The sequence below is a fragment of the Cloeon dipterum genome, chromosome X (assembly GCF_949628265.1).
Source record: "Cloeon dipterum chromosome X, ieCloDipt1.1, whole genome shotgun sequence".
In the NCBI taxonomy this organism is placed as follows: domain Eukaryota; kingdom Metazoa; phylum Arthropoda; class Insecta; order Ephemeroptera; family Baetidae; genus Cloeon; species Cloeon dipterum.
Genome location: NC_088790.1, coordinates 7,480,044 through 7,507,163, shown reverse-complemented (window position 1 = coordinate 7,507,163; position 27,120 = coordinate 7,480,044). Strand labels below are relative to the sequence as shown.

At 41.4% G+C, this 27,120-nt stretch overlaps 2 protein-coding genes across 3 annotated transcripts in view; both read left to right on the top strand.

Moving 5' to 3' along the window:
* The window catches only part of sand (sandman), a 37,665-nt gene extending 20,817 nt beyond the window's left edge, over positions 1-16,848 (top strand). The window contains exons 4-5 of the mRNA XM_065494384.1: positions 14,461-14,765; positions 15,700-16,848. Coding sequence (XP_065350456.1) covers positions 14,461-14,765; positions 15,700-16,068 — 674 coding nt within the window. The 3' untranslated portion in view covers positions 16,069-16,848. The remainder of the gene's footprint in view (positions 1-14,460; positions 14,766-15,699) is intronic.
* Positions 16,849-25,381: 8,533 nt separating this feature from the next.
* LOC135947049 (TWiK family of potassium channels protein 7-like) overlaps positions 25,382-27,120 on the top strand; it is a 102,313-nt gene continuing 100,574 nt past the window's right edge. For both annotated transcript variants that reach the window (XM_065495606.1, XM_065495605.1), the window contains exon 1: positions 25,382-25,635. The gene's annotated coding sequence lies outside the window, so the exon portion shown is untranslated. The remainder of the gene's footprint in view (positions 25,636-27,120) is intronic.

Sequence of the window (27,120 nt, the reverse complement as noted above, 5' to 3'; positions counted from 1 at the left end):
TCAGAATTACCATACTTGCATAAAGTATCATTATTATTATTGTTCCTCATCTTGGAAAAATAATTATTATTAAATATGGAAGATTTTTATTTTTTTCTCCATTTCCACTCGACATCATGGCTTTCAACGAGATTTTGTCCCGCAAAATAGAGAAACATGAAAGATGGCCGCATGAAATATAAAAGTTGACAAGTATTGGCGTCTTAAACCTTCAAAAAAATGTACCACCAGCAGTGCAGTCAATCTTGTTCATATTAAATTGAGGCACGTTTATTGTCGAGTAGTTCAATTTGGTTTGCACGCAGAGAATATTGAAATACTCCACTCGGGTTTCCCAGTAGCTTGGCCTAACTGCGGGAAATGCGTGGGCTTGGAGTTGCCGGATTCGTAAATTCGGGTGGCAGTTGATGCGAAAGTAAAAACGGCCGAAACTGCTATTTTATTCGCTTTTTCTCTGCGTGCTCACCTCAGGTCAAGAGCGATTCATGCAATATTTATTTTTCGCTCCCCCCGTTTGCCGCAAGCGCCCGGGCGGCACCCGCACAAAAAGCATATTTTGCGGAATGTGCTAAACGAACGGCCCTCCCGCTGATGCGATATACATATTTTTCCGTTTTCTCGTCGTGCGCGGCGGGTGTGTTTTGGCACGCAGTCATATTTACGTGCGACACAAGTTGCGTCGATAAACAATCCACATGACAAGCAGGTGATTGAAAAATTAACAACACGCCCTGGCTGGCGCAGTCGAGTGCCAAAATTGGCTGGTGATTATACTGCGTGTGCGCCCCCGGCACGAGAATCAATCATAATTAACGCGAGTATGCAGCGCCTGCAAAAACAAAGGAGTTTTCATCATTGTTTTTTGATGGCCCGCCGGGGGTTGTTTCCGAGTTAGTGTCACCAACAGACTTTTTCTCCTTTTGTCCAACGAGGGGAAGACACTGGTGTTCTCTCAGCGCGAGTTGGATTTTCTTTTCAATTAAGATTTTATCACAGGAGATTTCGGCCTGCCAAATGCAATTTACCCTGCAGAATGCATACGCATATAGCTCTTAGCGAAAAGTTTAGCCTAAGAGGGTTATTCTCTAAAGGGTACCACGCCCGTTGGAAGTAGAAACGAATGAAAATGCTTAGAATTCAGCACATTTCTTCATTTAAAATTAAAATAAATCAAAATATCACATTAAATATTTTCTCACGTATTGTAATGTTGGTATTTTGAATAAAGTGATGATTATTTTGCAATTCTTCGCAATCTAAACATGATCAGACAGTATAGGATACTGTAGCACTATATTTGCATAACAAAACGTGGAGAACACTAGCATAGCAGATGACAACAAATTATTATCAAAATAGCAGCAAGAAAGAAATTAAAACCAATATTTTTAAAAATACTTTTTACTTTGTTTTGAAACAAGATGAGTGGCAGATATAAAAAAATTATATTGGAGAGTAAAAAATATTTCGCACATCCTCGTACTATAAAGCTGTTTCAGCCCCTCAGGCTCCATCAGCTCTACCTGCAATATGATATCCATACCACAGAGTTAACTACAGAGGATTCTGATTCACCAGTCGTTGAAAACGGTTGACTGCACTCACTGCTGAAGCACAAATCAAAGTGAGGACGTGTAATAACATTCAATAAATGTCACCACAACTCCCTTTAACAAAATTAAACACTAAAATCTTTATTCGTAAATTTTAAACAACTATATTACGTGAACAAAATATTTTCACTCATTAAATTTATCATTTCAAGGCTGTAGGTAATTTTAGCAGCTAAGTGCCTAGAAACATATTTTCCAGTCACAAATTAAAAGGAACACAAGACTATTTTACTAGATGTTTCTTCTCACCATTTGTCATAAATTCATTTATGTGTAACAATTCACAATTCAAAAACAAAGAATGTAATTTAGGACGACACTTTTAGTTACAAAGTTACTAAGACCCTTCCCGGGAGGATATAGCCGAAGTGAGTCCAGACTGGCGTAAAAGTCAACAAAAATCACATTTCAAAAGCTTGCTGTCACATATGCCTGAAAAATGGACGGAAACTGTGCCGCTGAACAGTTTGCCAGTGTGGGTAGCATAGCATTACACTCTCTACCAAACTAAACTTTTATTTATCGCGCTTCGCTACTTCCAAATTAAGTAGAAAAAGTTACTTACTATATTTTCCATTGCAAATGCTATTTTTGTTAGAGGACAAATATCTTCGTAAAGTTCTGAAATTCACGTTAGTCGTTGAAACAAATAAGAGTACATATTTGAGTTCGTTAATTACTTTTTAGATGTGAGCATAAAGTATTGATCATTGCGGCTTGCTACATGAGATTAAGAAACTCTGTTTTAGTTTCCTTTGTTCTCTGACTATTTTCTGGAGGGGCATAGTAATTTAGCAGCCCCCTGACTAATCCAAAATTTCAACTCAGGATTAGTATCTACATCTGTTTTTCTCTGCCTTATCTTAATTACAGTCTCAAAGACTTTTCCCTCCCCTAACAAACAATCACGCGTAAATGTCAGCACGAGAACGAAAGATGGCCGGCTGCGATATGCCGCTGTTGTTGCTAATTGTTTTTCCTCTTGTGGCACCCTAAATTTCGCGCCCCGTCGCGCAGCCGTCGGAGACCGATGCTGCCTTGGATCGGTATGAAATATTAAAATGAAATAACGCCTCCTCGCTAGCTGCCTGTGTGCCGACAAAGCCTCTCGTTTTCTCGCTCTCGGGGCTGCAGTCGTCTGTCAGCGGCTGCCAGCGGCGCTCTTTAAAGGCCGAGTTCATATCCGGCGCGCGCCATTTTCCGGTCACCAAATCTCTCATTTCCTCTTCTTTTTCACCCCTTTTTTGCCACGCGTGTGTGGATTTGGAGCATGCTTTTCCCAATTGACTGCCCGTCCGACTGCTAGGAGCGTTAAAGCTTTGCCGCAGCTTACCTTGCTAGGCTTTTCTGCCGCCGGGGATGTGCAAAACAGTGCTTAGAAATGCGCACACATTGCTAGTCTACGGAGTACATTCTGCTGGAAAATGTATTTTTTTACTCATACCTTTTATTCTCTTTGTTTTTGCAAAAATCTACTGTTTTAGTTTTCAAAATTCCCACAGAAATTCTAGAAATTTGCTTGTGAAATATTTTTACGTGTCAATATTTGTTTGTTGACGCTTTTTACGAAAAGAAAAAATTTAACGATTATTTGTTTTAACTTACACTTTTGTCAGCTCAAACTTTGGCACGAATTTATATTAAAGGGGAAGATATATTTAATTTTTAAGGACGAAATCATTCGTACGTGGAACTGCTGTTAAAAATAGGTCACATTATTTGAAGTCCTCTGAATATTAATGAATAAGCAATTTTTGGTTTAAAATAAGCTGTTTAGAGATTATGGCAAACATCTCGTCTTTAAGCATTCACTTCTGTTAAGGATATGTGTCACCAATTATTGTTACAATAAAGGAGCTTAAAAAGTATGGATCAGCTAAATCCAAAAGTCTAATTGGCTAAAAGTGAAATAATTTTTTTACACAATTATATAGCAGAGCTGACAGTTAAAAAAACAATATTTTTGCTGCCTTTTATAACTATTTTTCACACCCCTCAGCCAGCTCTTGTAATGAGCACAGGTTTTATAGCACGCTCTGCACTCACAGCTTTGAAATAATGAGCCCGGGACGCATTTTTTCATATACAAGCCAGGTCGGAAAATAACCGTAGGAAAGTCCTTTGTAAATAAAAGACAAGACATTTTATACTGGAAAAGCCAAGTAAAATGTTGGAAATTACCCGTTTTCGCTGCTATACGCTGCTAAATAGCGAAGAGAGAGAACTGCAAGAGGGAGTCGGCGGTTTTGCGGTCATGGCGAATGAGTTTCCTGCCTTGCAAACTTTTCAGCAATAAGAATCTATAACACTGCCGATGAGGGTGGTTTATGTACACTAGCACAATAAAGGGCCCAATTTTAACGCAGGCCAGTGCGAGCGACGAGAGAGAGAGAGAGAGAGAGAGAGAGAGAGAGAGAGAGAGAGAGAGAGAGAGAGAGAGAGAGAGAGAGAGAGAGAGAGAGAGAGAGAGAGAGAGGAAGCGGGCGTAGTTCGGTCTGCGCGCTTACATGCATAGAATTAGGCGGAAAAAGTAGGTGCCGGAGAGGAGCAAGAGAGAATAAGAGAGCAGAACCCTTCTCCGGGGCTGGCGCAACAATAACATGCGCGTAAAGGGCCCGCCTAATGGTGTGCCTTGCTGCTAAAATATAAACTGACCTTTTTTGCAGGCCGCTTGCTCTTTTTTCTCCCGACAACCAGCACAGACTGGCGTGTTTTTATTTGCATCGCACTGATCTTGAACCGTAAAAACACACAGGCCGCGGGAATGAATTTAGAAGACCTTTTGCTAGCACACCGCACATGCAGGACCGTGCATACATATCGTCGTACAGAAGGGAGGCCGGTGTTTTTGTTGGATTTGCAATACAATCGTGCTGAAATGATACTCGACCCCTGCTGCGACATAATAGGCACTTCTATTAATTAGACCCTTGATAAGTGCATTAATCAAGTGGGAACAAAGCGTCTTAAAATTCATTAGCCGTGTTTCACTATTGCATACACAGAGCTCCAGAGCTGCGGACACATAAATTAGCGTGTCGGGCTTGGGCAGATTTTCTGTGCACAGCTTTAATGCTCGCTAGGGACGCGGAATGGCTTTGCCCTGTGATTATGCTGCATGTCGTGTCAATATTTATGGAAGATATTGAACGTACGCTAGCTATGGTGGACAAAGGATTTAATGTATGTGCGGTCACGAATACACAAAATTCTTGCACATTATGTCTAGTTAGGAAAATCAATTATTAAATAAATATACACGTATAGTTCTTTAGAAATACTGGCTTCCTATTCACACCCTTAAGGAAAAGGAAAACTGATTCTTTAAAGCATTTTTGATCGGGCGAAAGAAGCTTTAGATGCAAAATTCCAGGCCGTGCTGTTGGTTGAATGGGATAAATCCGTCGCCAAGCGGCCTTTAGTTAAACAAAGTGGCAATAAGGAACAGTCACATAAGCTGCGCGTGCTCCCCGTCTAATACGATTAGGTTTGTTAAATCCCATTTTTGCCAACTTAATATTGGCATTACAAGGCAACACATGTTCCACGTTCGCAGCAATCGTGCGCAATTTAAGAATAGCGTCGGTGCCGGAGAGGCAGGCCGGCCGCTGCTCCTTGGCGCATTGCACGCGCGCTGCTCATGCTGCGAGTGAGTGTGTGTGTTCCAATTCTGGGCGCGCGCGGCGTGAGCGCGCTTATCGCGATTAATGACCTGTGCGAAGGAAGCAGAAGCAGCATTTCGCAGCGAAATGCACTCGCGGCAGCGGCTCATTTGCTTGAATGGCGAAGAACAAAGGCCTCGACGCTCTTTTCTTGCCCTGTTGCTCTATTTCCGCCCCCGACCGACTGCTCCGGGGTAAGAAGCAAGCATCCCAAGCTTATCGAGAGCAGCATCTCTCTTCTCTGCTCTTCTTGCGCCCTCGTGCATTGACGGAGCAGTTCGTTGATCCTCCGCACGGTTAGCCGAGGCAGCCAGCGAGGTCGGACAATTGTAATTTAGAGAGGAATCTGGGGCGTGCACCCCATGCGTGGCAGATTAGATTGGTGTGGAGGAAAAAGTTTTCCGTTAATGGTTGCATTAGACAGCTATTACTGTAATGGTAGCGGCGCATTTTTTTTAAAAAACAATGCAAGTACTGGTGCTCTGGGTCTTCTCATTTCATCGCACTTGCGCTGAGCTGCCGCATTTGGGAAAGTGCCATAGTCGCTCTTCTTTATTTCACTTGGGGTTGCGATTTTTTCCCTTTGTTCTACAATGTTTCACGACAAGGGACACTGGACTAGAAATGAGCTGCTATGCGTAGATCATGCAAATAAATTGTTATTTTAAGTGCGCATTTAAAGGCGAAATAAAACTGCAATGGAAAGAATAAACGTTAAATTGAATAGCTTCCTTTGGCGGATTTTCACAAGAGACCAGCAAACAATAGATCGTTATTTCGTCGTAATATTTTATGAAAATCATCCAGCTCTAATGTGATGTTAATCCTAAATTAAAGCACCACATCCGCGATTTTTTTAGCTGGGAGCAAAAATGAGGGGAAATTGTTTTCTTTCGACCTGGTTAAACCAACACTTTATTTTAGGCTTTATCTCGCAGGCTGGAAGTTCTCAACTGCCAAAATGTATTAGCACGCATGTCACTCTTGTTTATTGAAAAATATTCACAAAGTGTGTTAATTTGAAAGGTTAGAAAGTGGGGTTAAAAATAGTTGAAATTTTCATCAGCCGCCGTTAAAAATACCGCATGCAAAGAATCCCGAAGCTCGCTTTGACGCCAGCGAGACATTCCTCTTTATTGATTAACTTTTAAGGCTGCTGCGTCTGTGCTCGTGGATGAAGGCAGCGGGAGAGTACTTTCTTCATCTGGGGCCACCAAGTGAGCGAGTACGAGAGGCAATTTTCCCCATATAACGATCACAGATTTTCTGTCGATGCATATCCACCCGGCACAATACAAAGGAGGCCACGAGGCTTGAAAAGTTGAGCGCAAAATGAATGGAGTTCTATATGCAGGCGCAAAGGCGAGTTATAAATCATTCAGGAGTTGCTCTGCACAATAGAACTAGCCTAGCCGCGGACTATGAGAGAAATAGTGGAGAGAGCAGTGCGGGAAATGAAGCAAAATGCAATTTTATATTTTGAAGCAGCCGAGGCCAGCAGAGAGGCTTGCTCTGACGCTGGTTGCCGGGGCAGCGCCGCCAGAACTGACCCAAAAAGAACCGCAACCATCAAATCACAGCTTCTATCAAGTATTTGAAATTTTTCTATGGACGCTGGATTTGTCGGAGAAAATAGATCACCTTAAATTTATATGACAAACCTTATGTTATATCTGAGGAAATACGTAAGAGCTGTATATTTCTTTAAAAGTTGCAAAAAATATAAATCCATGTGATTCCAGAACATTTCTTATGTTTAAAACGTCAAATTTTATTTAATTTTATTCATTTTACTATTCTTTCAAACAGTGTTTTTAACGTTTTCTGTTGCTTTTGCTGATTTGCTGTTATGCTTGAATGTAATAACCCTGACTTTATCACATTTTTCATTAGATAGTATCACTTTTTAAAATCAGGCTTCGTATAAAATAGCTTATAATCTGAAATAAAAAAGAGATGGAAACTACACAAGAAACAATGTAAAAAATTAGAAAGCTGCAATTTAATCCCGAAGTTCCATGAGGGACCCTGGCCAGGCCACCACTCGTCGCTGACCTATTTGCTGTTTTTTTGTGCAGCTTTGCTGTTTTTGTGGCGGTGTGCTGCTGAAAAAGGTTTCACGACCCCTATATATGTATTCCTCATCTTCAAAAAAGCGAGATTGACATAGCCGTGCCTAAGTGAGCCTTTCTGCTGTTTCCATACAGGCTGTGGGCAGCGGCAATATGTGTGCGTATATACACGTTACTTTGAGCCGCTATAACCGTGAATGCATCAGTAAAACTGGAGCTTTTTGTAGCGCGCGCTGCGCACCTCTGTCGAATCCTCTACGCGCGACAGTGTACACTCAAAAAATAAAGTATATCCGCTTTTTAAACACGCTCTGTTTTCCCTCACTGCGCGAAAAGAAAATAACGCTCTCTCGGCTGTCTGTCTGTCGCATTACACGCAAACTCTCGGAGAGATTTGTAACACGCCCGGAGAAAATTTGCGTCGAGAAAAACAAAGAGATGGCCGTGGAATTTGATTTATTAAAATGCCTGCTCGCATTGACGAATCGTTGCGATTTGCCTTGCAAATCAACGGACGAGAAGAGAAGCCGTGCAGAAAGCACGAGGGGGAATCGCAGAAATGAAATATCGTCACATCAATCCGGCGGCGGCCGTAGCTTCAGCAGCGCAGCGTGTGCCAGCGAGGCATGGATAAAAGTAGGATGTGCGTGTGTGTTTTATTTGTGAAGATTTTCTCTTCTCGCATTATTTGATTTGGCTGACTGTATCTTACAATCAGAAAAAGGAGGCGAGTGTGTGCGCATACACCCAGCATTCGCTCTAGGCAAAATTGGCCATGAATAAAACCGGATAAACAAAACTGGCACGTGCATAGTCGAGGCAAAATCGAGTTTGATCGTCCAAATCCCGACCATCAGATATGTTAAAGGAGGAGGAAAAGTCAGCGTCGGTATTCGTCGGTTTCCTCCTTTTCAAAAGTGCAAGTCAATTTGGATAACCAATCAATGAATATTTAATGGCAAATCCCGCCGATAAAAGCAGAATTTTCGCTAAATTAAACACGTGAAAACATTGTTGACATTTGGGACGGAAATATTCCAACGCACACGATTTTTCCCCTCTAAATTTGGTTTCATTTTGACGTGATTTGCTCGCTGGAGCGTTTGCAATTATTGCACAGGCTTCACGGCACAATGAGCGTCGTATTAATTCGATCAAAACAAGAAGCGACTAGGCCGGGCGAAATAAATTGCTGTGTCAAAGACAGAGAAACATGTAGCACGCGAGAGCAGTGATTCTCGTCAATTTAATGCGACTGGCAAATTCGCTCCGCTCGGCTGGCGCTACTCTAAACTATTAGCCGCGTACTTACGAGCCTGACGTGCGCTTGTGTCGAGCGATTAAAATTATTAATGTCTCAAGTATTTGAGCCTTTATGAAAGCACACACTGCCGGTGAACACTTCCATTACATCGCAGTGCAAAGACGAAGAAGACCGACGGTAATGCACAACATTATTATTAATTTGCCTTCCGGGCGATTTTTTGCGCAATGTTTATTGGTAAGTAGAATGCATCATATATGCATATATGTATTAAGCATACGGTAATGCTATTATTGACTAAAGTTTAGCCAAAAGTGGTATAACAATGTATTGTTAATTTGAGTAGTGACTATTGGCGTACACGTAAAATGAGAAAAATTTCAAAATTATTTTAAACTTCAGTAGCAAACTGGAAGTTATATGGCATCCCTTTCTCATTTTACGTGTGTAATGTACCCAGCATAAGGATATTGCACGTATTTGTCAATACTCATTACTCAAATTAACAATATACCTTGTAGTGGAAACATCAGCTGCTCTTTCCAATAAGAGTTCTAACCGTTGCTAGAAATTCATTGCCTAAAGTGCCTAATACACACCGAATACACCAAATTCCAATTAAATACGGGTTTGAGACCGCAAAGGAGCTCTGTTTGATTCAGCATCAAGGACTTTGATTAAAGCACTAGTCACTCGTCCTGGAATAAGGCAATCCAGCGTGATACGCGCTCGGGAAAATCACAAAACCAAGCCTCGATCTGTTCTCTACCAAATTCCAGATTGACTATTTGATAATTGCGCAAATCAAACTCCAAGCCACATTGCAATGTTGATCAATCACTGAAATCTATTTAATATTTAAAATTTAAATGCTGAATATAATTTAAATTGTGTCGTGCAAATAAAAGCTTAATATTATGTAGCTCAAGAGACGTGTTTTAATTTAGCTTTCATTCGCGTTAAAGTGAGTTAGTCTTTTTTAAATATTCTACTCGGAAAAAACTAATTTCGCTTATACGTTAACTTTTGCTTGCTGCTTTTTGGTTTCATTATTTTTGGAAACAAGAGCGCGACTCTGGCTTTTGTCGTTTCAGTGGCTTTGACTCGCAAGCTGCTACTGTGGCGGCGGCACCGTGGTTTAAACAACCTTTTTGTTTTGAGCAACTGTTTCGCGATGTGTCACACAATTATACCATAAGAGCCCTACCGTGCCTGTTAATTAAGAAAAGCGTGCGCATGTTTTCTTTTGTTCACGCCACCTGTATATTATTTCGTGCCTACACTTGGGCGCGTAAAAACTGTTGCAAAGTTTGAGTCGCGAGTCAGATTTTCGAAAACACGCCCGACGCCGTTTATTAAGGCGCATTGCCTGTAAAATGTTAGTGCTCGGATTCAATTAAGCGTGCTGCCGACGCACGAACGAGAAGTTGGATGTTTCACCCCCGCACAGATTGCGAAAATTCGATATCTGTCATCTTTCTGCTTCAGTAGATTTCAGCTAAATCTGTGCGATTCACGTGAGTGGAATGATGTGGAGAGAGCGAGATGTATGAAGAGAGTGGGTGAGACCGAAACACGCTCTTCGCCAACCGGAGTCATTTCAGCTTTGAAAAGTTCGCAACAAAGAACGCCGGCAACTGAATCCAATGCACTAAAGCCACGCAAATGAACTTTTGCCTCGAGCTTTGATTGATGAATTCTGAGGCCCTCAGATTCGAGCAATCTGTTCCATACTCTAACGACTGCTCCTCTTCTTGAAGGATATAACGTTCTCTAATGGCATTAATCAATATTAAGTGGATAATGCCATGGTTTAGTCGATATTATCTTTCAGCAAGGTATTAAATTCAGTCGGTATGTTTTGTTACGGAAATAATTTTCTTGTTCACGCAATCTAAAATATTTATAGCGATGTTGCAAGCTCCCCAACAGGCTAATGACTCGCTATGTTAGTTACCGATAAATTTAAAATTAATCCCGCCGTACTGGATCTAATTAGAGCGTGAAACCACAATGCCACGGGGCCCAAAACGCTCCGCAGTACTAACAACTGTGAGAGAGCAAGCTGCCACCCTATGGAATATGTTGATCAGTTCTGCACAATGGGTGCATTGTTGGAAATCAACTCGGTAAGCAAGCCTCTTGCGGAAGTGGCCGGTGCAGAGGGACAAGGAAAAATTAGCGAGCTCGGCCGTTCATTGTCGGGAGGCGGGCGAGTCAATATAGCTCTGCCGACCACGTGCACGGTCCGGCTGGACGCAGCAGAGCCGAGAATTGAGTTACAAAGCGAACGCCGCCTGCCTGCCTGCGTGTGTGTGTGAGTAGCAGAGCAGGGGATTATCGAATTGCAATTGCAGCACCCGCAGCAAAAGCGAGCTCGATACCGCGCCCTACCATGAGGGTGGTGCGCCCAAACATACACACATGCGTGTGTATACGCGGTGGCGGATTTCACAACAGGGCGTATTATTTGTGAATAGAGCGCGCTTCGTTGACATCGCCGCGTGATGGATGGCTCTCTTTCCCGCTATCTCGCTCGCTGGCTTCTCCGCCGCAAAGTTGGCCTCCAAGCCAACACCCAGATTTTCGCACTTGCAGCCCTGCGTATACGTGCTCCTCCGAAAAAAATGCGCGCAAGCGTGGGGAAAAATTCAAGCAGTAACACTTTCACTCATCAGTTACTTGGATGAAAACATGGTGGTGGTCGGCAAATTTGCCAACAGGATTTCCGCTGGGATTTTGAAGGCATGTTTTACCTTTACCGGTGTTAATTTAAATAGAAACCTCTTTCAGAGCGAATGAAATAATGTAACTAATGGTTTATTAAGCGCAAAATCGGTCGGCGAGTCAAGGAACGCACTTTGATAAGTCAGGTCCCGTTTCTGAGTGCCTTTGGGCTTTTTTCAGGTACCCTGGGTCATGGAGACCCAGTTAGGCAAGCGCAATGAAAAAATATGAGGATAGATATTAAACCGTATCCTCAAAAGAAATCGATATAAATCCTATATACGTCACTATTTCACTACAATTTTTGCTTGCTTTTATGTGTATGATTTTATTTTAGACTCCACTTATTGAAAATGAGAACGTGGAAAATGAATACATTTCTAAGTAGGTTATCGATTTTTGCTCGCATTTTGGTGATTTAGTCAGTTTTTATTCCTACATAGTCTTTAGTTTTGGTCATTTTGGTCTAAACAGCAGGTTTTACGTGATTTTAAGACGCAATTTTTTTTATATAAAAAATACAATTATACTTTTTTTAACCCCCTTTTTTGCATATTTTCATCAATATCAATGGCTCATATATATATATATATATATATATATATATATATATATATATATATATATATATATATATATATATATATATATATATATATAATTTGACTGGGATTAAATGTTTACCACTTTTGCAATAGCTTCATTAAGCCATTTTACCTTTAATATTTCTCCTCTGAGCGTTGTTATACAAGACACATTTTCACAGCCAGTAAAAAGTTACCAGCATTAATTAATTAGTGTAATATTCGAGCGTTTTAAGCGCCTCAAGAAATATTTGTACCAGTGCAGAGCATTTCAATCCCGCGGAGTAATTCAGGGATGCACTTGTAAGCAAATAATAATTCTCTCTCATTCATAAAGACAATTAGAACGAGAAGTAGGCCATTGTGCAATTTGTATAATTGCTGCATGTGTTTATAAAAAAAGAGAAGAAAGGCGCGCGTGGAGATCAAAAGTCACGTCAAAAACAGTCAACCGTCACCTGACTCGCTGCCTTTACAAGCGAGGGAGCTTAATTAAACTGCAAGAAGAGCGTAACAAAAAGAGAGCGCAGTAAACAATGCATTCTGCAGCTCGAGATCTAAATGGCGAGCCAATTAAAACTGGGAAATGCAGCGGAAACGCAAATAAAATGCTGCTGCCACATTTTCCGACTGCTTTGCCGCTCCTCGTCTGTGCGAAAAAAGCAAAACCGCATGAATTGCAAATTCCAGACTCTCAGTCACTGCCTTGATAACGAATCGTTTCGCTAAATAAACCGTCAGCTTCCCGTCTATACATGTCTGGAATTATTTTTACAGGGAATAAAACGGGCACTATAAAAGTTTAATGTTCATATCATAACTCACAGCGCGGCTCTTTCCTTATCAATAAATTGAAGCGCTGATTATACGGTGCGTCCCAGATGAGACATTTCGCTCATGAATTTCTTCCGCCCGGCGATCCGTCTCGCGGCCTGAAAGAGACATTAAAATTAAATTCAACGAGATAAAAAAAACGGCGTATACCTCGACGCGACGTCATTCTCTTTCCCGATCAATAAGGAGGGGGAGCAGTTCGTTATTTTGCGGCTCCGTGGGCACTCTATCAAAAGCGAAATTCGCAATAATACCCCCGATCGCCGAGTGTGTATTAAGGGAAAGTTTCTCCATTTGCAAATATGGGCGAGAAACCGTTCCGAGAACGTTGAGAGAAAAGACTTCTCTTTTCCTTGATCGTTTGATCTCGCGATAATGCAGCAACCTGATCCCCTTCAGAATGGAAATCATTCAGCGGGCGGAGGAAGCTCATTGACCAAGCTAATGAGGCGTTTCGTGAACTCTATTATTTTTCGCCACGTCCTTTCCTGCTTCCCTCCTTTTTCCTTGCATTCCCCCTTTTATCTAAACTGCTGCAATTTTAGCCCTGTTACCAGCAACTTATTTGACGTGGTAAGTTTTCCAATTTTCGAGGGTTGCTGCAAGAGATTCGTCAAGTCGTAGAGAAACACACACAGCAAGTTGGCCTTTCGCCATGGCCCCTGAATATTCTGAGAATTAATTTTGTGGTTGATGATGTATTCGAGCCGGTTCGATGAGCGTCACAGGCATGTATTTACCCTCAAGTACTCTCGCCGAGCGGTCGGAAGGGCCGATACTGAAAGATTAAACTTCAGGAATACGAAGAAATCAATTTTTTTTTTATCATTTTTTGAAAATATTTATATTCCAATGTTTCCCTCTCTTTTTAAATATCAAATATCATTAAAAATATTACTGCAACTACTAAAATATATTCACATTAATCTTTATTCCACAACATTTTCCAAACAATGTGGCCAAAATTACATTGTTTGCTGCCAAAACAAAAGCACCACTATGCATATTATCCGATTAATAAATTATGCAAAGTATTTCATCACTTTCCCACATCTGCTGGTTGAGCTGAAAAATGATTTTTGTGCTTTCCATGCCAGCATGTTTTGGCAGCAATTATTTTACTGCCCTGACTGATTGTGAGAGAGAAGATTTTTGTTCTCCGTGCACGCCTAGGGCGCCTAGGCGGCCGAAATTTATCACTTCTCAAGGCGCGCGCCCCTTGGCGTCCATTTTAAATTGGGCCTTTCTCCCTGAAATAATCAATTTGGCCAATAGAGTGCTAAAAGAAAGCTCTCTGACAGATGAGAGGGTGGCCACTGGTTTCTAGCAGAAACAGACACGCGCGCAGGGCGAAGGCTAATAATTACGCGCGCTGCAAAAAAAAAACATCTCGCGTGTGTGATAAACGATGATAAAGTAGTTTCACAGTACGAGATATATGGCTATTTTCCTCAGCCGGCATAAAAACAGACGCGTTCGCGCCGTGTACGCGTTGAGAGTGCGGAATATTTGATATTGCGAGAGAGCCTGATCAATCATATCTGTTGTCAACAAAAATGACCAAAGATATTAAAAGCACATCCAAGCCGCGTAGAAAATTCAATATGTTTGAGAAAAACGAGGAAAGTTTCACGGTCTGACTGACATATTGATTGCATTCGGATCGATCGCGAGTAATGCTATATTTTTGCTAATGATTCGCAGGGTACGGTAATGTTGCACCGAAGACCGAGTGGGGCAAGGTGGCCACGATTTTCTACGCCATCATCGGCATGCCGCTGTTCCTTCTCTACCTCTCCAACATTGGTGACATCCTCGCCAAGAGCTTCAAGTGGTCTTACGCCAAGTGCTGCCTCTGCCGAGGCTGCGGCGGCAATCGGGACAGCAGGTCCGTCTCGCCGGAAAATTCGGTAGCCGTGCAGGTACCGGAAATCATTGACGAGACTGACGAGCAGTATGAGGAGTCCCACATCGAGTCTACCCTGGGGGACAGCGTCAAAGATGACACAGTGAGAAAGCGTTTTTCTATTAATTTAATACTTTCGTTTATATGCTACACAAAATTTTATTTAAATTAAAAAATAAAATAAAAATTATTTAACCAAAAATTACACTTCTTGTAAGGTGATATTTTGGTTCGGGTGACAGGATAGCTTTTGGCTCATGTTACCTAATTTACCACATATCGTTGTAAGGCAAAATCGATTAAATTCACATAGATTAATATAGTCATACTCTGAGAAAATTAAAAAATCTCTTCTGATAATTTATAGTGTTACATGGTGCTTTTTGAAAATCTATATCAAACATATAAATTGAAAAAAGTCTCCCCGAAAGAGGAGGATTCACGCTTTCCGATCACTCACACTTCTCGCTCTGATGGGAAGAATCAATGTTAATGCACTATCATAGCGAGAAGTGTGAGTTGGGCGAAAATGGTGAGTCTACCAAACATGTGAATTTGTATAAAAATGTGGGAAAGTGTTCACTTTGGTTTTTGAGAAACACAACCTTAAAACTTTCAAAACACGATTTAATCAATTTTTGCAAAAATGTTGACTACCCATTCACGGCTTCTGATATTTAATAGCAAAGTTCGCTCATCATTTTACTTAACTCTATCTTCTCTTGTGCACTGAAGGGGTTAAAACACAAAATTTTTGAGAATTGTAGAAGAAATATTTAACAATAAATTGACGCGAATTGTGTCCTAAAATTTGTTTAATATTCCAACTAAACTTTTTTAGAGCTTTTAGTTTGGCAAAATAAGACTTAAAAATGTTTTTCTCACTTTTTTCTAAGTTGTAGTAACAGAAATAAAAACATATTGAAATGCAAATCCTAATTTTATGTAGTGTAAACAAATTAATTAATTTAAAATTGATGAAAAGCCGGCTAATCTAATTTTAATGTTGTAAATTAAAAATCGTTACTTTTTTGCAGATAACGGTCCCCGTGACACTCTGCCTGGCTATCATGGTTGGCTACGTTTGTGGTGGCGCAATCCTCTTTTCCAAGTGGGAAGACTGGGATTTCCTCGACGGCTCCTACTTCTGCTTCATCAGTCTGAGCACGATTGGCTTTGGCGACATCGTTCCCGGCGACCAGATCTACGCGTCCAAAGGACTGGACATGAGTTTCATTTTCTGCTCCATGTACCTGATGCTGGGCATGGCCATCATCGCCATGTGCTTCAACCTGATGCAAGAGGAAGTAATCCACAAGTTCCGCTCGTGCGTCAAGGCCGTGAAGAACTGCTGCTCGTGCAGCGGCGCCAGGGACGACGACGTCGACACCGCACCCATCGAGTGACCCGCCGCCGATTTGTAGTTTTCGTGTTAGGAGCCCTCATTGTTTGCGCGTTGTGTATAAAGTAGACGGAGTTAAATGATGTTTTCCGTTGGAGCAAGCGTGCCTTCAGCTGTCTAGACCATATCTCGCCTTTTACGCTGTTGTAAATGGAAATTCGCGGTTATCCCCCTGCCACGACGAGTTGCGAAAAGCGAGCGCGTTTGATGGAGGAGTGCGTGGAAAGTGGTGTTTCAAAAGACAGAAGCAAAGACTAAAGGAACCATATTATTTACGAACCTGAGGGACGTGATGATGTTTTACGATTTGAGCAGTACATGTATAAGTAGGGAAAAGTGCACACAAACACACGCAAACACACACATAAACACAGACACGCGAGTACACGCTACACATACTAATTCCGCATATACAGCCCTGCAAACTTTCATATTACGTTTTGTGGTGTGCGATGTATACTGTATTGATTTTGCGAAGTTCCTGCAAACTTTTATAACAGAACATGTTAAGACAATATCCCCCGAGGATGCCAATTATTTCATGCGCGACGCCGGCGGAGGATGCGGAATGGTAGCAAATCCGGAGTGGCCCCCGCCCGCACTGTCACCGCAGTGAAAACTGACTGTCGAACGACTTTGGTGTGTTTTTCGGGGCGGCTTCCTTGGCTCCCGGGGAGATTTTCTGAGCTGCAATAAAGACACGACGCACTTTCTGCCTTGATTGTATACTTCTTATGATCTAGTGCCGAGGTAATAAAGTTTTTTAAACAATTCTTGTCTACAATATTGACTCTTAATTCACAGCCTCTAATAATTTTTAAATTAATTACTGACTTAAGCACTATAATGCAACAAAAAATGTCAGTAGTTAAATAAACAAGGAAAGATTACTCAACTGTCTAAATTTTGAAAAAAAAAATCTATTTTCAATATCACATTGAAATATTGTCCTTAAAAATATCACCAAGAGAAAATGATGAAATTCAGTGACAGATATTAGTGGTGCGATTTAAACCTGCCAAACGCTCAAAATAACCCTCTCCGGATGTTTTCCCCACCTTTTTGATTCATTGATTCCAGCATCGTGATTACACGCTCGAGCTGTTTGCAGGATTCATGGAGATTCGACACGAAAGCCACATCCGAAGGGAAGCCGGGCCAATTAGACCTTCTACACGGAGGCAGAGAAAGGAAAACATAACGTGAATGTGGACCACAATCTATCCGCTCGGGTGGAAAAGTTAGTCTGCGGATTGGCCAATTTTGAATTGTGGGTGTGAGAAACCCGGCAGAATGACCGAACAGAATTTCCCTCAGCGAGGGGCGGTAAAGAAAAAGTTGGGAGAAAATTATGAAAAAGTTGGCAGCGGAACTCTTAAATGAAAAGTTTCGCCGTCGCCACCGCTCGCGCTAACTTTTGCATCACGCAAAAAGCGCCCCCAGATTATTACTGAATCGGGAATACCGTCAGCGCTAATCTCATTTTTCCTGATTGAATTTCAAACTTGCCTGCCACAAATTCGAATTTTACGAGTGTACGCAATACCCACCGCGCCGCGAACGAATGAACAAGCCGCGATCGGGGATTCCTGGAATACACAATGTTGCGGTAATTCGAGCACGCTGCTTGCGTATTGGATTTTTCCTAATTTTCATGATGTGCAGCTCATCAAGAACCCTATAAAAATCGAAAGCGACGTATGAGCTGAGATACGCGCAGGAATTCTTGTGAAGGTTCCAGTTGGCTGCTCTCTCGATGTTTCTCAATCGGATCCCGCAGAAACGCAGCGCCATTGCCATTATTCGCCTCTATTCGTTTTATTTCCTGGCAAAGATAGAGAGTGAACCTCTCCTGGGGACAAAAATGTTATTTTTCTGAGCGAGAGATAATGTTTTATTTCGTTAGCGTTCCCTGGCGAGCAAGGCGCGCATTTTTATCATGTTGTTCGCAGCGCAACAGAGTCTCTCATTATTATTTTTTCCATTTAATTAACCCGAGCTCCCCCTGCGGCAGCTTGATGCGCTGTTAGCGTGGAAATCAATATATTTAACATATGCTATTAGGCCTCAGCTAGATAATAGATTCTCTAGCTTGTCTCGCTCAATGAATATTAATTGAAATAAAAAGAAACATCGATTTCATTGATAATCAGCGCCGCCACAGGTTTATTAAGGCGAGTTTCAGCGGAAGAGCTTTTGCCTGGCAACAGAGTTCTGAGATTTGATTGCATTTGTGGAAGATGAAGAGAAATTTTCACGTGAATGAACTAATCAGCGTTCCATTAGGACATTATTAATATTAATTAGTACAACCATCAGCAGCTAAATTGTTGCCGAGGGCGCTCCATGTATTAGAGATCGTCAAACTAATTTATTAATACATTATGTATTAGAAGCCAACTGACTTCGACAAATATTTGCAACTCGCTGTTGTGTATGTATTTTGCTTATGCATGACTTCATTTAATTTGTGGCAGAGATCAGAGAAAGAGTAATTAAACACGAATTCCTTCCTACTTGCGTGATTACATCTTGTCATTCCATAAATCATTGTATAATTTATTTATTTACTCAATAAAATGGATTTAATTTGTATTCAATAGAAATTTTGTGCCGTTCATATCATGAAAAATGTATTATAAAAGCCTAATATGTTTTGCCTGGCTTTCAAAGCCACTCAAAATAAACTATAGATTGCTTTTCTTTTAGTTCATGAATTTGGTGATTTTCAAAAGTTATGGCTTTGATTAAAAGTATTCACTGCATAACTTTATGATATGATGCTTTAGGAAAATTTACCGTAAGTTTTAGGTCACCGCGTGGAAAAAAAGGATTATACATTGCTCATTTAATATGCATCACAACTCATCACAATATATTATCTTTAAAATTTATTTTTTTTAGAATAAAAACTTTTTTAAATGCAAAATTCAGAACACACTTCGTGAAAAATTTGCAATCTTGCTGTTGAAGCTATAGTCCACTTTAAGTGTATGTGTATCTACCCTCCTGACCCACCGACCCGCTCTCCAAGATTCATGCATGCAAATGTCTGTCTGTCTAACCCTAACCTAACACTGACAATGAACACGGGCGCACATTTCCTGTTTCAATTACGCGCGCGCAGCCAATACTATCACGAAGAGCTGTGCTCCACCCTCTATAATTGTCTTGGAGGTGAGAGCAGGATACGAAGCCATTCATGTGAATAATTCACAGCATCGCCCATTTCGCCCCAGCACACGCTTCGGAACTAAATTAGGTGTAATTATTTGAGAGTGGTCGGCGCGCGTACGGCACGCTGAGTGGGCCCTAGCTGCAAGATTATTATTGGAACGAGCCAGGATAAGTGTAATTTTGGCTTAATAAGGACAGCGCCCGTAATAAGATTAATCTGCAGGCAAAATAAACAACGCGCAGGCCGAAAGTTGCCTCTCGGCTGCCGCTGGCAGAGCTAAAATGCAGCGTCTGGGTATACGTACGACAGGGAGCCTTAAAAGGGTGCTTGCCTCCCGCCGGACGGATTACGCACCACAAAAGGCTGGAAAGTGCTAAATTGACTTTGGAATCGGGAATCTAGAGGTACGATATGAAGAAAAATGCAGCGTTTAGCGTATTTGAATCGAATGTGCTGACAATGAGCGGAAAGGCGAACTCAAAAGCGATGAAAGCACAAACCTGCAATCGCTTTGATCGCGTCAAATGGACTGCCATAAAAGTAAATCACACGCAGAATGCGACGAAATTCACAATATTCAATACGAACGCCAAAGATTAAAGAGATTATGCCCGCCGTGCAAAACACCGTGCCGAGAGCGTGTTTGAGGCCGCTAACTATAGCATTGCATTACAATATGTGCTGCTGAAATGCGAATAAATTTTGACAGCATGCTGTAAACTGCATTGCATAATAATGGTGGCTTGGCTTATGTGGGGGACGCATGGCATTACGGTGGCTGAAGCCAGCAGCTCTCAATCAGCGACTAAATGACCCCATTTTGACTGCCAAATCACACTTTGGCCATTTAGGAATTTTCATTTGTGCCACCACTCTCGCCACAATTACAAAATGATAGAGAATTATTTCCATGCGGGATACTGCCCGGGAATTCTCGCAGATTTAAAAGGGCCTTGGCCAACAGCAACATCATTTTGTTAATTACTTTGTCCCGGAAACATGAAATTATGCTGAACGCGAATTTCAGCTGTGCACGTCTGGTTTAAAAAGGGGGAGAAAATTTGGAATTGGCTGAGTCGAAAACAACCCCAAAATGGGAGCATTATTTTTAAGCCCCGTCGTCAGGTGAAGTATTTATATAAGCAAAAATAAATCCGCTGGCCGACGCGATGCTTAAAACTGGCCTCTATGCTAATCCTGATTTACGAACACGAGAGTGCACTCAGTTACTCCCGTTCCCCTCGCTAAAGCGTTATTTCGCTTAAGAAATACGTTGATTTTATTCATTGTAGTTGCTGCACACAGGCGGCCAGTGGCAGCAAGCAGAAATTAAACAAAACTCTAGCAGGCTGAGCTCAGCTGCGGTGAGGCTTTATTTGCCTGCGTGCTTTCTACCTGCAAACACAGCCAGCCGTTTGCTGGACGAGAGAGAGAGAGAGAGAGAGAGAGAGAGAGAGAGAGAGAGAGAGCCATTGCATGCGGGCCAGCCGACTGTGGTTGCTATCCGCACTGCAATTATCACCTGCTCGTGGTTTCTTGGGACCGTAAGCCTAAGAACGGACTCGCACAAAGTGACCTTTATCTCTTCCCTGTTGGTAATCTAGCATCCAAATGGAGTGCCATACCACAATGTTGTTAGTTTCCAAAAATACAATCACACTAAAAGCATTATTCATGAAATTATCACGCTCTCAGCTTTGTTGGTTAATGGTTTTGATAGTGTCGATTGAAATTAATGAATGCAAATATGTTTGCACTCGATTGTTTTAGGTTTTGCCATGGATAAACAACAACAAATAAAAAAGCTGGTTTTACTCAGTAACACGTTTGTTTTACAAAGTTTGCACACAGTTTTTTACTGAATGTAATAACGTGTTAACAGTCAATTAGTACAGCAATCGGAGAAATACACCAAATTCGATTTGCGGAAAGCCAATATTTGCGTTCCAAATTACAAGCAGAGTTAAGCTGTATTGAGGAAGATCGTCGACTTGTAGAGGTAAGGTGTTGCAAGTGGGAGGATAGAGGATACATATGTATACAACGTAAACTATCGGTTAAAGGTGTGCAGAAGAGAGAGTGGAGGTGCAGAGAGCACAGAACAGAGAGTGGTTGGGCATTGTAATGATATTGCCACTTGCAAAGTTTTGTGGCGAGTTCAGGTGGGTTCGAGCGCCGCAGCTGCTAATTCAAAGTTTGCCCACATTCTATGCAAAGGAAATTATCAGATTTTCAACTCAACGCCCTGGATAACAAGCTGCTGCTGCTGGCTGCGTTAGTTGGCAACGCAAACAAGCCATTATTACGACCGGCGTGAACGCTCTGCCGTTTCTTCTTTCGAGCGGAGGTCAGCAATTTCAGCTAAAGCATGACGAGAGCTTTTTTACTCGTGACCATACGCTAGCTTAGTTAATTTTGCCGCTGAGGTTTCACGCAAATATAACTCACGCGTAAAGAGCTCGGTTTCCTAATTGGCGTCGCACGACTGAATTAATTGTGTTTACGACCATTTCATTGAAAAGCATCGCACGGGGAGACCAACAATAATGGCTTTAATATCTCGCCGCGGAGCCGGCTGCACCAATAAATATAAAATTAAATGGCTGCCAGTAGTGGCGGGTGCGGGGCTGGATGCCTGCCTGGCCTGGTGCGATGTTGACGTTGTTATAACAAGAGAGCCGGGTGGAGAATAAACGGGGGCATCATTCAGGTGTCTTTCAGGATCACCGAACGGTGTCGGGTTGGCCAGAAAACGAGCATGTATGTATTTCGCCAAATAGCAGTGAAATGCTTTCAGTGGCGTTGTGCGTGGGCTCAATTTTGTCATAAATTGTTTAACTGAATAAATACAAAATCAAATATCAGAGGAAAGCCAGCGCTTGTAATTAATAACGGGCTTTTTGATGAGCTCTATTCTGCTCAACTCAACAGCGCTTCTTCTGATTCATTAATCACCATCAAAATAAAACGGCTCAGCAAGCTCATGGCAAAGTGACACTCTCGTGATCATTCAATTGCATTGTAATAAAATGCTCACTGGAAAATGTCATTTTAATCAAGCATAATTAGTGCAATCGAACTCACTCGAGTCGGTTTATTAGAGCTCCACCACGCTCCAGCCAATTAGATAATTTAATGTAAATTGGCATTGGTAGGAAAATAACATTACACGCATTACACAAACAAAGCGAGAGCCGTATGTACACAGTAACCATTGAAATAAATATACTCATTTTTGCTTGACAACCTTTTCCTTGGCGCGTGCAAAGGATATGTTTATTCTTGCTTTATAACCGTGCAACGAAGCAAATATTAAAATAAAATTCAAAGCAAGGACAGGCGGGCAGAGCTATGGCAACAACCAACTACACTGAGCCGCAAAAAACACATTTTATAATAAATTAGTATAACATAGAAAAAATTTGCTGAAAAAACAAAAGGGTATCGCAGTCACATGGTGTGCAACACTCCCATTGTTGACAGACTATTTCACTTTGTTAGCGGGGATAAATCGATTTCACGAATAAAGTCGGTCAGGCACCTCTTTTCACGGTGGCCGGTTGTTTGCGTATGCAACGAACGTGTGATGATATTATACGGTGCCGATATTATCGCCGGTTCATCCAATATGGTGAAAATCCTCGGGTCTTATCATAAAATTGAAGATAAGTTTCAATTGACACGGTCGCGCTCTGGGGAGCTGGCTGGTGGCAGCGGCTGCGAGAAAAGGAAACGAAAGTGCTCTGGCGAGGCAGAGAAAGAAGTTTCCTCTCTTTGTGCTGCGGTGTATTGTGTGTCTCTTTAGTCGGGGGGCTGCTGCGGCACGCGAAGACTCGGCGCGTACAGAAATTCGAGGAGAGCCCGATCCAGGCGAGGCCCAAGGACACCTCCCTCGCGCTATCTGATGAAACAAACGCGCCTGCCCGCCCACCCGCTCTCTCTCTCTCTCTCTCTCTCTCTCTCGCGCGCCTTATTTGCAATTCGCTCCGATTCGCGTCTCGCCTGCAAAGCAGGAAGCAGCGGCGAAGGGTGGAATGGAAAAGTATACATAACAGAGAGCGTAAAATTTCTGCTGACTTGATTTTAATACTTTATGCACATACTGCAAGATGTTGCTCCAGATGTCGTACAATGAATTGAGGATCGGAATAAATGAATGAAATCCGATTCAATTTCGGAGACTTAAAGACATTTAAAACACTTAAAATGTTCCCTGACTGGAGACCAATTAATTGAATGTATCGCATCCTTCGAACTGATATTTTGTGGCCAAATTTTAGGAAAAAGCTGATACTGTAACACCAGAGTTAATATAGTGTGCAAAATAATAGTAAGAGTCGTGATAATAATTTTTTTTTATTTGTCTTTTGGCATGTACATAATTTAACACAGTAATGCAATAAACCACATACATTCAATTGCAAATCAAACATTCAGTTACATTCACTCAAAAAGAAAAGAAAAATTGAAGTTGCTACAACTTCTGTACACAATCAAAATACTCTTCAGCACTATAAAACTGTTTTTGATGTAAAAATTCACGCAGCATAGCAACAAACTCCTTATAACGCGGTTCAAGACGAAGAGACACTGGCAGCGCATTATACAAAGTAGCTGCACAAGTTAGTGGGTTTTGTTTAGAGATTTGGGTCGTTTGCGCTGGAACATATAGCTCTGGTTTCCTCCTCGTATTGTACTCGTGAACATTTTGGGTTTTCCGAAAATAGCCAGGATATTTTTTCACAAATTTACATGCTTCGTACAGGTAGATAGAAAAAACTGGTAGTAACTTGAAACGATGAAACAGCGGACGCGCAGAACAGAGAGGGAGGTGATTGGAAAGAAATTTTATTCTATAGTTGGTATAGCTAAATTATTAAAAAATACAGTCTTAAGTCAGTGCTTATCTGAATCAATCACTTCGTTGACCTGAAACATTCAGGAAGTGTATCACTACACAAAGCATTTTTGCTATATGCTTGACTCACAAAGTATAACTGCAGTCATTTGGAAATAAAACAAAGATATTTAAATGATTTTTTTTTTTCAGAACATCTGCCTATTTTAGTTTTATTTCTAAGCCTATATGGAGGCAGATGCACGGGTGGTTTTCATAATTTTCCGCTGAAATTAGTAGCAGCTTCATACTCTAGTATAATTAATGAGAAATGTAAGCTCATTAAACGCTGATGAAGCTGCTTCTAATTTCAACTGAAAGCTATGAAAACCTCGAGTATATCTGCCTTCATAGGCTTATACCAATAATTATGGAAGTATATTGCAAAATAAAGCAAAGTGTTCATAATTTGCTTTATGTATTTATACCAATAAATTAAAACAGAATTGCTGAACATTATGATAAAATGTAATAAAACCGAATTAACTCAACCTCTCCTTTACCTCGTTAAATTATTTTTAAATTAACTGGATTAACTGCGATGTTTGCATCATAAGCTAGATCCTCTAGTCACAGGCAACGTTTTAATTAATATTGTATTAGTAGCTATTCTCACCAAGGCATATCTGAAATGTGTTGATGCACTTATGTATATAAATTTCATCCTTCCATTTGATACAAAATATATACATAATTGTTGTTCACCTTTGGCGTCCAATAAATATTCTAAGCTACTCTAATATTATTTTCCCCCTATATAGAGCTTGAATTTTTCTCTCAGAACAAAAAATTTTCCAATAGATCGGAAAAACACAGTTTTGTGTTGTTACTCAAAAGTGAAACATTTTAAAAATACTTCATTATGTCGACCATTAAGGAGTGCAATTAAAATCTGCATCCGTCCTCACGCACCATTAACCCCAAAACACCTCTTCACACGCGCGGCGAGGGTAGCTTTTCTCGTGTAAGGTAATGGGGGAGAAGATGCAAGAGAGTGCAACCGCAGCAGCTATAGCAACGGCGCCGGTGGCATATAAGTTGCGAGCAGCAAGTGTTCGCGCCGTAAGATTTAATGGGGGCGAATTGGGCAAGCAAGGCAGGTAGTTGCACGAAGGCAGGGCTTGCGAACGAAGCAAGCAACCCCTGTTCGGGGCAGGCGGCGGCGGCGGCGGCGGTGGTGGCGGCGGCGGGCAAGATAATGCGCGCGCGTCAAAGTGCCAGCCGAGTATCAGTCGAAGTGCGGTCGTGCTCGCGAGCAGAGGTCCCGCAGCAGCTGCCCTCCACCACCGGACTCCTCTTCAATCCTCTGCTTGCTGTCTGTGCGATTTGGATGCTTTCGTGACCAAGTAACAAACCACGCTAGCCTGCGCCGACTGCGAGAAAATTACTCGGAATTCCGGAACGGAATTTCCTGATTTGTTGTTGTGGTTGCGTCGGCAGGAACTTGCAATTCTCGCCCTGTGCGTGTGCCGGCCGCAGCTGCCTTCGAGGAGCAGGTAGGAGAATTTATCAATCGCCTGTTCCTATACATACTGAGAATTTGGATGTTTCTTTCTCTGACGCACACATTTTACAGGAATCAACAGGGATTTTACAATTATTTGAAATAAAGCTTTTTCATCTGCTTAAATCTCCTGAAAAGTCTTTATGGAGCAGTTCGTTTCCTCTCTGGAAATCCGGATTTGTCCGGATCATCATAAAATACTCAAAAGAGATTAAGAAGTCTAGAACTTTGCGTGGGCTTTTTGTATAAGTCAAAAGTCGACGCCGCATGCACACACGATGTTGAGTAGCTCCTTAATGTGGAATGCACTTTTGTTGTCTTTTTCGCACAATGGAGTTGAAAAGCAGGCTGACTTTCGCCTCCGGGGTCTGCATTTGGAAGTTTCATTCGTGCCGCCGTCGTTCCCTTTCCGCTTTCTCTGCGAGGTAATGTAATAAAGAGGCGTAAACTTTGCGAAAACTTTGGCCACGCACCGCAGCAGCTTCCACCGTCTGCCAGCTACTGTTTTTGATGCATTGCCTGATTTACTTACTTAGATGTTGCTCACCGGCTTCATTGAAAAATTGTCGGGCGGAAAGTCTCTTTCAATTGTTGCAGAATGTCGCGGTGGCTGCTTCTCCCATTGTGCAAATGGAGAAAGCAGCGGAGAATTTAAACGCGGAAAAGCAGCTAGGGTAAGAAATGGGATCTGGTTCGAAGAATGTGACAGCCAGCTGCGATTTGTCAACATGCCTCCTCAAAAGGAAAGAGAGTTTTACCTTAGGTGCATGAATACCGTATCAACCACTTGTGAAACTTTATCGCTTCCATTCATCCGTTAATATTGTGAAAATGCTTCCCATACTAAAGTCATCGTTAAATTGGGTCTAAATTTTTATTTATTTTTCACTGTTAAAAAAATTAGGCCACGCGCCTGCTTTAGCGTTTTCAAGTACAAAAAATTTCAATACATACGAAACAAAAATTAACAACCGAATGAAAACAAATACTTTCATTTATACATAAATTTGATTTTTTCCTAAAAAACTTTTAGCTAGTTTATACTTAAGGCGAAAACAATAGGCATTGCTGCCTACATTAAGCGTTCATCGTTTGAACAATAAACTTTGATATGTTCAATACCTATAGAAGATTAATTAAGGTACAGTGAAAATTAAGATTTTGCGATTTTTTCTGGATAATTTGCAGTGATTGACCATGCGCTGATATCGATTGCATATTTCACAATAACTTTGCAGCCACTTCTAAAAAGATAGCGCTGCCAGGGTAAACTTTGGCTTTGACTCAATCTTAAAGCTTGGTTTATGAAATAAATACAAGGATTTTTTTCTAGGTTTTGCAATATTGTATATTTAACACTATAAAATATATCATGGATGGTTATATTATTTTGTGTCATGAGCCAATCCAGGAGAATTGTTTAAAACCACCTTAATTGATATTTACTAACAACTAAGGGTTGGCATCTGCTTTATAA